The 18319-nt window shown below is 45.4% G+C and overlaps 1 protein-coding gene across 1 annotated transcript in view; it reads right to left on the minus strand.

Moving 5' to 3' along the window:
* The window catches only part of Dok5 (docking protein 5), a 148152-nt gene extending 130804 nt beyond the window's left edge, over positions 1 to 17348 (minus strand). The window contains exon 1 of the mRNA XM_041641795.1: positions 17080 to 17348. Coding sequence (XP_041497729.1) covers positions 17080 to 17145 — 66 coding nt within the window. The 5' untranslated portion in view covers positions 17146 to 17348. The remainder of the gene's footprint in view (positions 1 to 17079) is intronic.
* Positions 17349 to 18319: the final 971 nt, after the last annotated feature.

The following is an 18319-nucleotide window of genomic DNA, read 5'->3' on the forward strand; positions in this document are numbered from 1 at the left end:
GATGGCTCTGCTCACCCTTGCAAGGTGTGCTCTTAATTTTCCTCTGGCTATAATGAAATTCTTAAATGAATGAAAGAATTTACAGAGGTTCTAAGTCACGGATGTTACGAAACACTGTATTTGCACGCACATGCGTAGTTCACGCTAAAGTCTAAAACACACAAGAGGATTATAAGGATGGCTTGGTGCTATTACTTGGCCAGGAATGCAGACACAGCAAATGTCAGCTTCATCATGAGGCTGGGAAAACACACTTGCAGCCAGGAAGGCATTTCTGTATAAGCAGTGATATTGCTGGCCACTGAGGTGGGGGATGACGACGTGTTTGTCTTTATAAGTTCTGTAGAATCTCACATAAGCATCAATGATGCCTCCAAAGGAGACACACATCTCCCTCAAGTGAATTTCGATTTTGGAGAACTCACTGGTCTGGAAGATTTCTCTCTTAATTTTGTGGCCTTTCTCTTGGGTGGCAGAGAATGGATTTGAAAAGCAGGCAGCTGTCAGTCACACTGTGGGAAGAAAGACGTCCTGCTCATCTGCCCATCTCCCTGGACCCAGTTTGCAGGAGAGGCTTCCTCCCTTCAGCCATGACTTTCAGATTGTATGTATTTCTTCTGATACCTTCCTGTATTCCATACTTTTCTCTCTCATTCCTTTCCTATTTTTTTTTGTGTGTGTGTGTGTGTGTGTGTGTGTGTGTGTGTGTGTGTGTGTGTATGGGGGGCACTAATTTGTATATGTGCACACAAGCACGTGTGAGCTTGTATGTGTGGAGGCTCAAGATTAATAATCAAGAGTCAACCGTGATCAATCCTTCACCTTATCCATTGAGGCAAAATATCTCACCCAACCCAGGGTCTCTCAACCTAACCCAGTGTCTCCTGCCCAACCAGGTCTCTCAAACTAACCCAGGGTCTCTCATTCAACCCAGGGTCTCTCAAACTAATCCAGGGTCTCCCATCCAACCCAGGGTCTCCCACCCAAACCAGGGTCTCCCACCCAAACCAGGGTCTCCCAACCCACCCCAGGGCTTGGTGACATTAGCCAGATTGCTCTGGGGCTCTGCAGTCTCCCCTTTCTTCCAGACGCAGCATTCATATGAGTTCTCGGGATCCAAACTCTGGCTCTCATGCTCACTCTGTAAGCATGCTAGCAAGTGAGCTGTCTCCTCAACCCCCAGTACTCTCGTCTGAAACCTTAATATTTATCCCTTCAGACAGCAGTTTAGATGGCTATGACCCCAGGGCAAGTTAACATAGTATGTCCCCAAAATAGAAGGCACCCAAACTCTCTAGCCACTAATCACACCATCCCAAGTCAACAGTACAAAGCATGGTCTATGTTGAACAGTCTCGATGCTCTTTCTCATGAGGGACAATTTAAATGTCTTAATTATCAAACCAACATAGACATTGTAAACACAATCTGAAAGATCACGTGAGCATCTTTGGAAATGATAGAACACAGCACAGCTATTCCTCAGTATCCACAACAGATGGGTCCTAAGATACCACACAGATACCAAGATTGGTGGATGCTCATACCCTGAGAAAATGATGATACAGAACTTGTATCCAACCTGTGCACAACCCCCTGGGTACCTCAGATCTCCCAGGGATGATGCACAGCATGTAGCAAAATGCAAACGCTGTGTAAATAGTTGTTATCCCAGATTGTTTAGTAAGTAACAACATGAGAAACATCTGCACGCTTCCAGCACAGGTGCAATATCAAATCAGTCTCTGGGTTCATGGTTGATTCCATGGATGAAGATCCCAAAGCTATGGAAGACAGGCTGTACACTTTCTAGCAGATACTGTTGTTGGTGATATTCTTCATATGTGCTACTCACGATTGTAATAGACCTTTAAAATTTAGGAGAAAGAGGATGTACTAAAATAATAATACTTCAATAGTGTCATAGGTTTATATAATTCTTAGCATGGAAGATACATGCATACTCTTGGGCTGTGACATGTGACTATGTAAGCACATGAATCCAAACCCTAGCTTTCCTCCCCCTGTAATCTGGTTCAGCCATTGCTCCCTTGATGAACACAATACGTAGAGAAACGGCTCACTGTGCCAATTTATGATATTGACAGAGATGTCACTGAAACCCCAAGCTACCAGTGCTCTTAATTAAAACAACATTAATAAAGCCACTAAATATAAAATGATACGGTTTGTCTCAGTCATCAAGATAGGAACATGTTTTAGACTTAGTAACTACACCATGGTGCCTCATCACCTTTACTGCTAAGGAGAACATCCGAAGGCTGTGACAAATGGGAGAATTTACATGTAGATGAGCATGCCCCGTCCTTGTCCAAGGTCCCAGTAGACACATAAAGAAAAGGCATGACCATGTCACCATATTACAGCAGGAAGTCATGCATGGCGACATGTGCCTCGGGCTACAGGGTTTGCCAGGTAAATTCAAGAAGATCCCGGGGCTCACTGGCCAAAATGGTGAACTGTAGGTTTGATGAGACACCCTGTCTCTAAGACATAAAGGAGAGCAATAGAGAAAGACATATAATGTTCATGTCTGGTTTGCACACATCCCACACTGTACAAGCATGCCTCCCTCACACATGCATACATGGATGCACATGCACAACACACACACACAAATTGATGGTGATGATGGTGATGATTGTGATGATGATGATGGTGGTGATGGTGATGATGGTGATGATTGTGATGATGATGATGATGGTGATGATGATGGTAGTGATGGTGATGATAATGATGGTGATGATGATGGTGGTGATGATGGTGATGATGGTGATGATGGTGGTGATGATGGTGGTGATGATGGTGGTGATGATGATGGTGATGATGTTCCTGAGAACCACTGTGGAGCCCTATGGAAGTCAGAAGGTCCTGGCCCCAGCTTCCGGAGAATTCATATTGAATCTCTCTGAGCTGTGTCAGTTTCTGCCAGTGATCTGTACTTCCCCTTTGACTTTAAAACTTGAACTCATGGCACTGAAACCCAGTGAAATCTTTGTGGCATGTGTGTGAAAGAGGAGTAGGGAGCCCTTAAAAATAGCTCCCATATGCTCTGCCAGCGTTCGAATCATGTGCTGGCGTATTTCTCAGCTTGAACCTTGAGGCAGATAAAAAGAGAACCGTTATTTTTGAATTCATATGCCTGACACTTATCTAAAATCAAAATTATAGAGGCTCTGAAACATATGACCTTAGCACACAGGAAACCGACCCATTTGTTGAGTTAATATTGGAGCAATAGACCAAACATTTTTTTTTCATTTTATATTATTAAAACTTCATCTGAAAATTAAGCTTTAATATTAAAGGCCAACAGGATATCCAGCTCCCTGTCACACACTTGATCCTGTGAGTGACTCTCTTGATGAAATGCATTTGACTGAAGAACTGTATTCCATATACTGGAAGAACTCCTTTACGCTATGCACAGAGTAGCCAATCTCCCTAAAAGGTCACGCAGTAGCCTAGGAGATACTTCCACCCAAGGCTTTAATCTATATCAAAACATAATTCTGGTCAGCGTACCTCTGTAAACCCAGCTGCCTACTGATGTACAAAAGTTCAAGCCTGAGGGTCAGAGTCACCCAAGGCACCCACAGTTATGAAAAGGAAAAACAAGTCAAATTCTCTCATCTCAGTGACTGGCATACTTAACAGTCAAATGCCCTGCCAGGCAGAAATGGAATTAAATCCATGGACAACAGCATCTTCTTGCCCTCAGTCTCTCAGCAAGGCAGGCAGTCAGACGGCTCCATGGGAAGGTGTTTGCTTGTGAACCTGATGACCCCAGTGTGATTCCTGGAATCCACGAGTGGAAGGAGAGAAGCATCTCTCAGAGGTTGTCCTGCGATGTCACAAGCATGTCATGACACACATAATTAATCATTTTAATAAAGATAAAGCTAGTAAAGAGACCAGTGTGTTTTAATAACACAGCAAATAAAATAAGCCCTTTTATTTCTGTCTTATGAAAATTACAGAACTACTTGCTAGCTAGTTAACTCGTAGCAGGTTTGGAGCCCATTGGGGATGGATTCTTCTTTATGATCAGCAACATGTGAAGAAAAAACCTTGCTGCAAGATTGTGGTCAGGCAAAAGAATGGGCCACATGGGAGATGTGAGGCTCTGAAGGGCTTAAAAAGCCATTAACAGATAACTATCCAAATCTTCTGAGATTATGATCTGGCCGGAGGCTTTCTGGTCAGAACAGGAGATACCATCACCTCCCTCTCATAAAAGTCAATCAAATGAGCCCACCAACCATCTGAACAGAAAGATGCCCCTCAAAGAAACCCATCTGGAGCCTTTAGAAGAGCAGAAATCGTTAACATGCCAGTTGGCACAACAATCTACCTGCCCATTGTCCACCCTCACTCTTTGAGAATGCTCCACTCTCCCCGAAGAAACAGTCCACTCTTCCTCTGCCCCATTCTCCCCAGCGTTCCTTTGACAGAGATCAGGCCTGAACAGCCAAGGGGATCCCAGAGGGACAGAATCACTTCAGTTGTGAAAATCCTGTGTCAAATACAGGGAGGAGCCACAGACCTGCAGCTCAGTCCTGGAGTCTGAGAGCGCTCCCGATGCCTCCGCAGAAGCATGAGTCAAATGGGTAGCATTTCAGCTACTCAGCAGCCTGCTGGGGATTGATCTGGGAAAGCAGGCTGACGTGCGAAGACACGCACTTTTGAGCACTCTCAGAATAAGTAGTGCCTTGGAAGGAGTGGGGTGCACGGGTCAGTTATCACTCTACTGAAGTCTCCAGAGATCCTGTACCCCACTCATAAGTTTATACACTCACAGAGTTGCTCCTGACTGGGATTGTGGGGAGTGGAAGATGCGTGTCCTGAAGGCACACTGCCATACACACCCCGTAAGTCAGGGCTAGTCACTGTCTACCCTTGCACAGCTGGGCAGTGGGCTGTGTGATGCCAGCCTCAGGGGAAGGTTAAATCTTTCCAGGTGATAATGGTGAAAGACCAGTCTTTCCCAACGGGAATACTGAGGAGAACATGGGTAAAAGTATGTAGTGGTTGGTCCTTCTATAAAGGCCTGCTGGACATTAAGGAGCAAATTTTATAACCATGTGTCACTAAATGACTACATGGGAATAAAGAAGTTAGAGAGAACCCCACTGAGCCCCTGTGGAGCACACAGTCTAGTGAAGCGAAAATCATCAAAACATATCATTTAGGCCATTCATCAATGCTATACAGAGATGATGCAGGACAGCGTTGTCCAACAGAGCTCTCCACAGTGATGGAAATATTTTATACATGTGCTGTTGGTATGGTTGCCAATAGAGAGACCCTGAGGCTATTTATAGCTTCAAATGGTTAATGTGTCACAGAAATTTTTTTGAAGTACTTTTTAAAAAGGAGATTGATGGATTGAGCAATTGGGTGAGTGGATGATTGTATGTGTGTGTGCGCGCACACGCGTGTGTGCCCATGTGAGATTTGTGCACTCCACATGAGTTTTGTGCAGGTGTCTGCAGAGGACAGAAAAAGGTGTTGGATCACCAGGAACTGGGGTACAGATAGTCGTGAGCCACTCAATGTGGGTGCTAGGAACTAAACCTGCGTTCTCTGCAGCAATAAGCAATCTCAACAGCTAAGTAATCACCCCGCCTTCTAAAAACCAAGGAAAAGAAAAGGAAAAAAAATGTTTAGCCTGAATTATTTAAATAGCTACAAGTGGTGAGTGACCACACCCACTTAGGTGGGGGATGGGGTCAGAAGCGCCCTGAGAAACAAACCAGCCACATGCCTGCTGGGATCATCAGGATGAGGAGCTAGAGAGACAGTCACTGAAGGGAAGAAGAGGTTTCCACTCAGAAGGAAATGACAGGAAGTGATGAAAGAGAGTTGGCTCTCTGTGGGAGCACGGGTAGGTTCTTTCCCCTTGGTGCTGGAGAGGGCATGGTGTCACGTGGCAGGTGACGTCATGGGGTCTGATCATGCAGTGCCTTGAGTACTTGTGCAATGGGAAAGATTGGGAGTTTTAAGTAAAGATGGGGAAGGATTTGGTTTAATTTAAAGTATCGCTCTGGCGAAATCAGAATAGACTTCGAGAGTGAGGGACTAAGCTAAAGAATAGTTAAACGTGTGTGTGTGTGTGTGTGTGTGTGTGTGTGTGTGTGTGTGTGTGCGTGTGTGCATGCTGGGGAGAAGCATACCCCGAGCCACAGCCTTATATCAGTAAGGACTAACAGCAGTCATCAATACAGAGTCCCAGCACAGTCTGGAAGAACTTAGGCTCTAAACATACAACCTATAAATGTGCTTGACTTTGTAAGAGCAGCTTTCTGTTGGCTGTTCATCTCATCAGCGTGTTCAAACACACCACCCTTTGTGGTCTGAGGGGGGGGGGAATAGAAAGTAGCCGAAGATGCCTATTATTAGTGGACCAATTAAAGAAATTGGGCAGAGGGGGCTGACAAAATGGCTCAGTGGCTAAAAGTGCTTGCAGCACACTCTTAAAGAACTGAGTTCAAATCCCAGAGCCCATGTGAACTGGAAGGAAATAACTGGCAGCACAAAGTTGTCCTCTGACTGTCATGGGTAGGCCACAGCACATGCATACCATGCGTGTGTATGCACACACACACAAAATTAAGAAATGAAGAATTAATTTATAGCCAAATAAATTAATATTGACACCATAACTTTTTGAAAGGTGCTTCAAGGTAAGTAGAGGGGGGAATAATATACCAGACACAAGAACAGAGTCTACGTGTAGAGCAATAAAGACGAACAAACTTTTATGTTGGAGGAGGCTGCTTGTTTGTTTCCTCGCTGCTCAGCAGCTCAGACCCAAAATAATCACACAGAAACTGTATTATTTAAATCATTGCTTGGCCCATTAGTTCTAGCTTCTTATTGGCTAACTCTTACTCCTTAGTTTAACCCATCTCCATTAAGCCATGCCTCACCACAAGGACGTGGCCTACCAGCAAAGTTTCAGCACGTCTGTCTCTGGCCGCGGCTCCATGGCTTCTCCTTGACTCCGCCTCCTTCCTCCCAGCACTCAGTTTAGTTTTCCCTGCCTACCTAAGTTCTGCCCTGCTATAGGTCCAAAGCAGTTTCTTTATTAATTAACCAATCGTATTCACAGCATACAGAGGGGAATCCCATATCACTTTTATGTTTGTTTATGTTTGTAAGAATCTGCTGAGTCTGGCTGTCCTGGGAGGTGAGGCAGATCTACAGGGGTGGGGGTAGGGTTAGGGCCAGGGGGCAAGGGGGACCCCTTTTCTTGTATTTGTATCACATACTTCTTCACCATGGATGTGTAAAGTATTAGCTACTTAAACATAACATCCATGTGAAAGCCACCCACCCATTCTCTCTTGTGAAAAACTAAGTCCATCCCCCTTTCTCTCCCCTCCTCTCCCTTCTTACTTTTGTACTTTTTCTTCTTTTTATTTCTCAGAATCCATTTCTCCCTTTTTTGTAATATAAGGTAACTTTATGAATTCAAAATAAATGATAAACTAAGAGTTATCAGCCCTCATTAAGGGTTGGACACGAATCAAAGATATTTTGGAGTAAAATCCCAGGATTTCTGTGCTGTTTTGCACATGTGGTAGACAGACATCCACACAGGCAAAGCCCCCATCCCATGATATAAATAAGTCAATAAATAAGTAGACAAATAACAGTAAATGAGTACTAGTTGAGTAGCGACTATGAGCCAGGCCCTGGAGTAAGATAGAGAAATGGTTCTTTTTGAGAAATTGAGAAGTATATTACTATGCTTATTTTTGTATCTGAAGAGGCTTAAAAGAAGAGAAATTAGGTGATAGGTTTCAGTGTCAGTAAGTGGCCAAATTGAGACTCAAAGAAAAGATCCAAGTGAAAAAAAAAGAGCATTTGGTGGTGAAGATGCAGAAGGACGATGCACTGCTCCCAATAAGCCTTCTGCTTGTGGACATTATTTTAAAGTTGATACCAAAAGATAAAGAAATTGAAGTAGCTAACCATTTTTGATAAAAAGAGCTATGCCGTACCACACGCCTACCTCTCCGACATGCATAGACATCCCATGGCATGTTTACAGGTCTATAGGACAACAATGGCTAGAACAGAAGACTCAAGGATGGGCCCGAGTAAGTACCCAGTGAAGAAGATGCAACTTCAGAGATGGCCCTAGAAAAACTAGACATCCACACACAAACAGGAACTTTGCCCTATGCTTCACTGAAAGGTAAAACTTGTCCTAGGAAAGACCACGCTATGGGCTGGTGGGCTAGACTCATTGTGTGAAGGCACTTTCTGGGATGACCTGAGATCCGCCCTGAATCTGCGAGATGGAGGGAGAGAACTGACCCTTTCAAGATGTCCTCTGACCTCCTAATGCTTTCTCCCTCTCTCCCTCTCCCAGCCTCCCCCCCCCACACACACACACATACACACACAAAATAAAATTAAGAAAAGATATTGATGAAAAAAGGTCATTGGTTAAAAAATAAAGAAACTGCTTGGCTGGCCCTCATAGGTTAAAACATAGGTGGGAGGAGTAAACAGAACAGAATGCTGGGAGGAAGAGGAAGTGAGCTCCCCTCTCCCAGGCAGATGCCATGGAGCAAGCTGCCAGGTCAGACATGCTGAATCTTTCCCAGTAAGACTGATGCTACACAGATTATTAGAGATGGGTTGATCGGGATATGAGAATTAGCCTGTAAGGGCTAGAGTTAATGGGCCAAGCAGTGTTTAAAAGAATACAGTTTGTGTGTTGTTATTTCATGTTAAGCTAGCCGGTGGCGGGAGCTGGGTGGCAGAATGCAGCCCCGCAGCTCCCACAACAAGAAATACACAGTTACGATGATGTAGGGAACAGTACAGACTGTGAGAATCTATCCACCAGCCACAAACCTGAAAAGACATTTGTATGTAGACTACACGAAGAACTCTCCAAACCTAATGGGAAAAAGACAACCCAGGCATTTTCCTTACATATGTACACAAATGGCAAAGAACAACATGACAAGGCAGTAAACAATACACCCGCTCAGAGAAATGAATGCACGCGAAAACCATAGGCAGCACCTCTACATACCCACAAGGGTGGCCAGAGTAAACTAAAGGCACCATCAGCTCCTGGAGGGGATGCAGAGACGTGGGTCACTCACACACCACTAGTATGAATGCAAAAACAGCAAGAGTACTTGATGCTTGTCAAATCAAAAGGAGTAAGAATTGCTTAGGAGACACAAAATGGTCTTAAACATGTGTGCGCAGGCGGTCACACACACATTTATATTATATTATGTTATATAAAAACATGTATATGGATAAACACATATACATAATTCTATTTTATTCTGTTCCAAGGAACCCTGCCTAATAAAGTTTCAAGCAACCAAATCTACAACTACCACCCAACCTGGTAATGGTACTCCTGAGTATCTCAATGCAGTTATGAAAACTTGCATTCATACAATGTCCTGCACATAAAAGTCTTGTCAGTCCTCTCTATCAACCCAATCTGGACAGAGCCCAGAGGTCCTTCAACAAGCGAAATGTCCAAAGGACCTCCAACCCATCAATACCATAGAGTGCCACCTAGCATCCGGCAGCATCCTGGGAAAACTGAATGACTCTCCAGACAATGGACCATGAGTCAAGCCGGGCCCCTCCCCAAAGGATCCCTAAGGTTTCCTTCTGAAAATAAGGGAATTAGAGAACTGGATAACAAGTTGGCGGTGTCAAGAGTTTGGGACCGTGGGGCAGTGAGGGGCGGCCTTGAAGGACTCTGCCATTGGCAGGAACCTGCTCACATTGTCAGGCCTCCTCAGCCTCCACCTCCCATCTCACCATGCTGGGATTTCAGGTATGAGGCACTGGGCCTGGCTTTCTCCTGTAGGTTCTGGGGATTTGAATTCAGGCCTCACTCTCGCAAGCAAGGCTCTTTAACCATTATGTCAATTCCCCAGCTCTCCACCTTGATTTTTTACAGCTTCACGTGAGTCTACAATTACCTAAAAATAAAAGTTTCCACTGAAAACAAATGAGATCATGATTTTTTCTTTTTTTTTTTTGGACAGGGTCTGGGGTCAGCCTAGGGCAGGAAGGTTCACAGGTGTGGCTGGCCCATCACCGCAAAGAAGTTTGCCAAACCTCGTCCCCTCAAGCTGGCTCAGAACTCCATCAGAGCACAACACACACCGACTCAGGCTTAGAACTCTAGTAAAGTAGGAGGGCCCACAAATGCTCCCCAAAGCAGCTTCCAAATCCTTACCCAAACACCACCCGGCCGCATGCTAGAGAGAGGAGCTATTTTAATTCCTGCGCTCACACGCATCTCATGGCATTTCAAAATTCACAACTTCATTTTAAATCCCACAGGAATGGGGGCGGAGGAGAATGGCAACCTCATCTTCTCCTGGCTCAGGCTCCCCAAATGTTTGATTCCATCCAACTGGAGCCAAAATTGTGGAGTAAGAGGAAACTCCAGCACAGCCTCCTGCATTCCCCATGTGTGGGAAAACGGGGCTATCTCTGCCTATCCTTGGGGATGAGGGCTATCTTTGGCTATCATGGCCACCCATAGCTGATTGGTCATTCACAACAGTTGACCTCTGAACACTGTGAATGTATAAACGACCAGTTAACGGCACAAACTTTTAAGTCAGACCATCAGTTTGCAGAGGACAATGACCGAGATGTCCAGTCTGAAGCGGTTCGCAGGGAGACACAACACTGGTGAGCACTCCGTGTACAGTTGACAGATAACAATGAGCACAGATGCCTCTCCCATGGGAAACAAATTCTTAAAGCACCGAAGGCAAATTACTCCTCGTCGAAAATGGCAAGGTCGCCTAAAAATAAATATTGCTCGTCACCTAATGGATATAATTTTAAAAACACGCTGGCAGATGTCTGGATATCATTGTATCAGTAACTTGGTTTATGTCTCCATACAAAGCCATTAAATCGGTCATTCATTGCTAAATCTATCTGGGTGATGAAAATTAAAAGCCGAGTACATGCGCAATTAATCATATCTTTCATGAGGACTGAGATGGCAGCTGGAAAGCTATCCTTATGTGGAAATCGTGGCAGTAAAACTGAGTTAGATGACAGAGCCAGACGACTGGAGGATTTTCCCCACACTGCATACAGAACACTGGAGGATTTCCCCCACACTGCATACAGAGCACTGGAGGATTTCCCCCACACTGCATACAGAGCACTGGAGGATTTCCCCCACACTGCATACAGAACACTGGAGGATTTTCCCCACACTGCATACAGAACACTGGAGGATTTTCCCCACACTGCATACAGAGCACTGGAGGATTTCCCCCACACTGCATACAGAGCACTGGAGGATTTTCCCCACACTGCATACAGAGCACTGGAGGATTTTCCCCACACTGCATACAGAGCACTGGAGGATTTTCCCCACACTGCACACAGAACACTGGAGGATTTTCCCCACACTGCATACAGAGCACTGGAGGATTTCCCCACACTGCATACAGAGCACTGGAGGATTTCCCCCACCCTGCATACAGAGCACTGGAGGATTTTCCCCACACTGCATACAGAGGGTCTACCTGAACTTTCATTTCCTGACTGGCAAACTACACCCGAAAGCCCCTCTGTCCTGTAGAGAGCAAACTATTTCACAGATCTTACTGAATATTGTATTTGCCTGGGAAGGCGCCTCAATACGTATCAGAAAGTCATCAGGTGACCCTAATCTATTTATACAATCTTCATGAGATGATCCTTAGTTTTCAAGTGTTATAGTTTAAATGTGAAACACCTCCACTGGTTCATCTGTAAGGACACGTGCCCCACCTTGGAGCTTTGCTTCCGGAGGTTGTAAAACATTTGGGGCTATGCGGCCAACTGGCATGAGGCCACTCAGGGTGGCCTGTGAAGGCCCAGCTCCACTTCCTGACTGAGTGCCTTGCTTCTTGAAGCTGCCTCTTTTGTGTTCCTGCTACTACAGGCTGCTCTACCCCAGCTACCAGGCCTCCCTTGCCACTGTGACTGCAGCCTCTGAGCCAGGAGCCAAAATAAATCCTCTGTCCCCTGAGCTGCTTCTGTGATTTGGTCCCAGTGGCAAGAGAGCATCAAATATAGCTGGGCACTGTAACAAGTGAATCAAAATCTAAAAATCTTAAATGAAATATGATATGCTTTGTGGGATAGTGGGCCAAGTGAAACAGGGAAATAAAGGGGTGAAAAAATACGTTTCCCCCAAATCTGCCCATTCCCTGTCTGCTTTTCAAGACACCTAAATTAAGAGGAAAATCTGCTGGCCCCGCAGGTTCATTCAAACTGGCATTTCGAGGAGAAGTGCATTTCCTTTGGAGGCATTGTGGACATTTATGCAAATAATGTGGAAAATTGTATAAAAGCAAATGTTCCTTCTGTCCCCAGCATCAGCGGCCAGTGGTATTTGTGCTTGTACATAAACTATCCCTTGGATGTTAAATGGGTTCTTCCACCTAAACAATAGCTTTGAAGAGAAGACTTAGTGCGGTAAAGGCTAGGAAAATGATAACGACCCAAGTACCGCCATCTCTCCCAGCAGCAATTGTAGGACTGAACACAGAGTGGTAATAAATATTAATTGGGTTTTCTCTGTGCTAAGTGTTGTGTTGAGCCCCTTATGATGATCACGTGTTAGGTGGATAGCGAGTCTCTGTTCTTTTGGAACAATCAGGCTGGTAAATATTTTAAAGCTCACACCAAGTCCTAGTCATCCTGCTGGGATTTTTAATGCACCCTTATATCAGAGGCAACAGCCACGAGAACCTTCTTCAACCCACTCTCTCTAAAGTCTTCATTGAGCGTCTGCTGTAGTGAGTAGAGAGAGAACTCCCATGTCCGGGGGAGGGGGGAACACAAGTAATAAGTAATAGACACGCTAAAATGTGCAGGGTAGTAAGACTTGAAAGAAAAATGTCTACAGATACAGATGCAGCGAGGGAAAAACAAGAATACTTGGAAAGGTCTCACTGAGAAGGTGAGAGCTAAGCACAGGAGGGGGGGAACTAGGGAACACCTGGGAAGCAGCATAAGGGGCAGAGAGGAGCAGGAACAAACACAAGGTGGTCAGTGGAGGGCTCAGCTGCAGGGGACACAGTGTTGAGCAAGAATGGAATGAAGATAAAGACGGGGGATACTGTAGGAACTACTCCAATGCTACAAAGAGGAAAGAATGGAGCTTCAACCAGATGCTAGGACATAGAGTCTAGATAGATCTCAAAGACTGAGCCCACACGGTCTCTTGATGGGCAGTCTGTAGTGATGCAGGACAAGGGAAAAAGAGACATGGTGTCCAATTTCCTTGGTTTCTGGCTTAGGATTGATTTTGCCAGAGCAACCACAAAACATTGCCTAGTGGCTAAGATGAAGATAATGTTAGCGGAAGCAAGTATGTGTAAGTCAATCAAGGTTGTGCGTGCAATAAGCTTACGACCTCCTAGGTGGTCCGTTGGAGAGGTGGGCAGGCAGAGAACTGGCCAGAGCGGAGCTTAAGTGGTCTGTGCTGATAAGTTGTTAGATATGGGGAAAGAAAGGTTATTTAAACACTAAGTCACTGAGGAACTGCATGTCCATAAAGAAAATAGGTCTAAATTTAAGTTCTGAGAATTGCACTGTGGATCAGCCAGGATAATTATGGATAGAAAAACGCTCTCCATTGCAAAGAAACAAACCAAATGAAGATCTGAATGTAATCCATCTAAATAACACACTTAGCGGGTTAATGACGCAGACACCGCCTATTCCACTCATCTAAGAAATCTCGAGTATCTTTTGAGAATTAGGTAATTATAGATAGCTGTTCCCCTCCTCCTCATCAACTCCCCAAATAGAAACATCCACATTCCTGAACAAATATTGCACCCAGGGCACAGCCTGAGACCTGGAGGAACCAGCGCAGATGACTGTAGGGACAGACGTGAAGACACAGAGAGCTCTCGATTAAATGAGCCGAATTTCATTTGGCTTTCTGATGTTCAAAGCAAAGAGTGATTGCTTAGGACCAAGTTTAGGACTTTCATTGAAGGTGCCCCATCTATGACCCACTGATAGAGGTTAGCTTGCTTCCTGTACACTGACAAATTGCCTAGTTATAGCTTCCTGTCTTATTTACATTATAAACTATATTATATACACATTTATTTGCATATATTTTGTAAGAACATTATCCAAATGAAAGAAATAGCTATAGCTAAACAAATTCTGCCACAAAAAAAATTTTCACTGAATGAGGCTATTTACCCTGATTTAAACATTTAAACCACAAATAAATCAAAGCACAACATGGTACCAGAAATACGGACACTTTCATGTTTTGATGTATTCATTAAAGTAAATTTAAATTTAAATAGTAATAATGATAAAATATGCCTTTGGACACGATTGGATAGAAAAGTAAGGAAATCAATGATCCTTAGATGCGTCTGGCAGCCTTAACTCGTCTTTGATTACATTAAAGATAGCACTGCAATCAGAATCAATGCCATGCACTTTCTCTGCACGTGCACATTATTATCTTATTTCATGGTCCCCAGACCATCTCTAATCTAAATAGCATACACTGTATAGATTGGAAAATTGAAGCCAAGGAAGGTCAAAGGTCGTAGGCCTAATGAGTCAAACAAGCAGAATTCATTCCTATCTTGTTATCGTATCTTTCCCCAAACCTGGGGACATTCTTTGACACAACAGCTGCTTACCATGAAATGCAGTTTACTTGTTTAATTATAAGCACTCCCAGACATGACTCTCCTCCACAGACGCTTGTCTGGATTCCTTTATTAGAGCCATTGTCATATTAGTTTACTGATTGCAAGGTCATCCTTCACTGTATAGTCCCTGGGTGTATCAACATATACTCTCTGCCTGCTTACTAGCTCTCTGGGACACACACAGTGCCTAGAAAACACATGTCGAGTACTGATCCAGGCTCTAGACAGCCTGGCTTAACATTATCAACATGCCCGACTTGGGACACCAGGTCCTCATTGTCACTTCCCACAATAAGCTCCCACCTTTGCAAGGATCATTCTACCAAAACTTTAGTTGGCACCCAGTTCTGACAACAATGTCACCGGCCCTTCTTCATAAGTTATAGCAAAAGATCATCTTAGCAGGCTGGTCTACTGGTCGAACCAAGGTTGACAAATAAGGACTGTTTTACACAGTCTTAGTCTGACTTTTCTGTGAGTGAAATCATAATGCAATGAATATTCTTGTGTATATTTGAGTAAACACAGCCCAAACGACTCCATCTTGAGAAACTGGACTATCCAAAATACTGTAAATATAAAATGAATGCAAACTAGGCTCTGTTTCCTCTCCTTTTGCCTCTAATATCCATCCAAAATTTGTTGGCATGCCCACAATACTATACTGTGTCAATTAGAGGAATATAGGAAGAAGACATGAAAGTGATGGTAACCAGTTTTTCCTATAAATCACCCTTGTCAGGATTTGGCGTCAACCCTGATCCTCATGAATAATTCATATCCTGTGCATTAATAATGCATGTCCTCTTCCTGTTGGAATGCTTGCTAGCATGGAATGAATGTCTAGTCCCAATCCCTTCCATTGATATGACAGAGTAAATGCAAGCTTAGGATGTGGCTCTCTAAGGCTCTCTTTAAAACTGTGACACTTGGCTACCCACCAGATCATAAAAAAGTATGATACTCTTGGGATTTCTTCTGCTTCACGTGGAAGTCACTCAGCTGAGGACCCCAGAGAGAATCAACGAGACTGTAGCCAAACCAGTAAGGTCAGTTAGTTCTGTTACCATGCTCCTCAATTTTGCACTTACAACAGCCACAGACACAAGAACTTTACTGTTCAAACAGAGTAACCAGCAAGGGGTGGGGAGAGGCAAAAAAGGAAGAAGCCCAGGGAGCCAGAGTTTTATAACAATCCAGGATGTTTCTCCCCAGCGGACAATCCTCTCCAGCCATGTTTGCTACTGGGAGATTTCTTTTATTCTCAATCAAATTAAAGGCACATGTTTTTAAAGTCCAGAGACCAAATAAAAGAAGGGTAGTGAGCTTCACATATCTGTGGAGAAAGATACTCAATGGATCACTCACTCAAGCCGGGCCATTGACACTTGCACTAACACCAGCCATCATTGCTAAGTAAACTTATTTCCCATCCCTGCTTCAAACCCAGCCTCTGGCAAATGAAAACCAACAAAAACAACCACAGTATTTGACACATGGCAAAAAGAAATGTGGCAACACACACACACACACACACACACACATTTATATATTCCAGTATCCTCCCCTCCCTAAAGATGGTACCATCACTTAAAACTCAAAGAAAGGCAGCATGGTTTTCTCCTAAAGTGCCCCCAACAAGAGAAAGGAAAGGAAATCTTAAAAGGGGAAGCACTGGGATTCTTTCCCTCCCTCCCTCCCTCCCTCCCTCCCTTCCTTCCTTCATTCCCTCCTTCTCCTATGCCAGGATCTCTACACCTGCACCATGTTCCACATGAAATGATCTTCCAATGGGACTCAGAATGTGGATTCTAAAATACAGAAACCCACTGCCCAAGCTCAAGAGTAGGGACCTGGAACCAGGGAGTTGGCCCTGTCCAAGGCCAGCTCTCTCCACCTCTGCTAACACCTGAGCCAGGGAGCAGAGTCCCTGAGACAGGAGAGTCACTGTCCTTGTTCCCCCTCAGGGCATTTGCCCTCTGTCCTGGCCTCCAGCCACCCCCTGGAAAAGTTAAGTTTGGCGAGAGTGAGACGCGGGTAGGGGACATCCGGCAGGCTCAGCACCATGCCGGACTTTCCAGACACAGCACCCATGGCTACCGGGAAATATTTATTCCAAGTCAACTGGCTCCGGTGGCCACCGTTAGAAAGTCAAGCCATCCGAGAGATAAAGATAGCTCCATGACATACCCAGAAGCTGGCGCTAGCGCCGCAGTCACAGTAGCCTGGGATGTTGGCTGCAAGAGCCACCGCACAAGGCAAGTCCCCAGCGCGGGGATGCTGGCTGCAGACACAGACCCTAAAGTCGCGAGCAGGGAGCAAGGAAAGGATGAATACGTACCCCTAGGCGTCTGCTCCGGATCCTCACGTACCCCTGCTTCACAATGTCATTAAAATTGGAAGCCATCCCAGACAGACAGCAACCCTGCTGCCCCCAGAGCCTGCACAGCACCCTGAGTGGCTTCGAGGAGGGATGTGGGGAGGGTCAGGACAGAGAGTGAGGGAGTGAAAGTTGACAAGGCGATGCAGTGAGACCGGACGTCAGAAGGCGCACATCGCTTCCCTATCTCCCCAAAGCCTGAAAGTGGGCGGCCGCCGGCGCCCAGCAGCCACTTTGGGGGAGAGTGGCGGGGAGGCGAGACTGGAGCGCGGCGTCAGCTGACTGGGTGGCAGCCTGCCAGGAGGAGGAGCTGCTCCAAGGAGGAGGAGGAGGAGGACCTGAAAGGAGGAGGAAAAGAGAGGAAGGAGGAGGCAGAGACGGCCCAGAAGAAGGAGCATCGGTGTCCCCTCCCGCGGCCTCCGCCCACCTGGCCCCCAGCTGCGCTGATCCCACGTCCTTTCCCCAAGAGCGCGCTCCGCCCTCCCAGAGCGTTACTGCGACCCCCAGGGGCCAAGCTCCCAGTCCTGGCCTGTCTTTAGAGAGCAGACACCGGACTCTTGAACCAGCTGTGTGTGCCCCAACCTGTCCCTTCAGCTCTATCTTTTCCCCAGAAATGCTAATTAGGGGTGTGTCTGTATCCAGGGAGACTGAGCTGAGCGGTTTACCTGTGACCTCAGCCATCTCTGAGGCTTGCGTGCAGCTCTACCATGGGGACTCCCTGCTGTCAAGCCCTAGGCTTCCATCAATTGTCCCTATCTCTTGTTTAAGTCTGCCTTCCCATTAGGGCTGTAAGTTTCCTAGGAGCTGATTCTTGCCACTGGTCTGTCCCCAGACCCTGGCCCTGTGTAGGTGATCAATAAATCTTAGGACTTTATTAAGGTGGCTAGCATGTAGCACACACTGCTCTGTCCTTTGTATGCATCGACTAAGTTCAGCTTCACTGAACCCTTTAAAGTGTGGCCGCTTTGTGTGGTTACCAAGCTTTTAGGGAAACCTCTGTAACCTGACAATACAGCTGCCCGGGTAAACATTGTAAATACTCCGAGAACGCTAAGATGGACCGGAATATGAAGGATTTGAGTCCTGCTCCTGATCCCATGACCTTCCTTAAGCAAATTTGCAACGTTAAGCTGACCACTGCTGATGCTCTCCAAACATCATCCTCCCGGGCTTTGCTAAAGGAAGAATAATCAAGGTTTTA

This window comes from Microtus oregoni, unplaced genomic scaffold (assembly GCF_018167655.1).
Source record: "Microtus oregoni isolate MIOR12 unplaced genomic scaffold, Mior012 000071F_ref0000514, whole genome shotgun sequence".
NCBI classification, from domain to species: Eukaryota; Metazoa; Chordata; class Mammalia; order Rodentia; family Cricetidae; genus Microtus; species Microtus oregoni.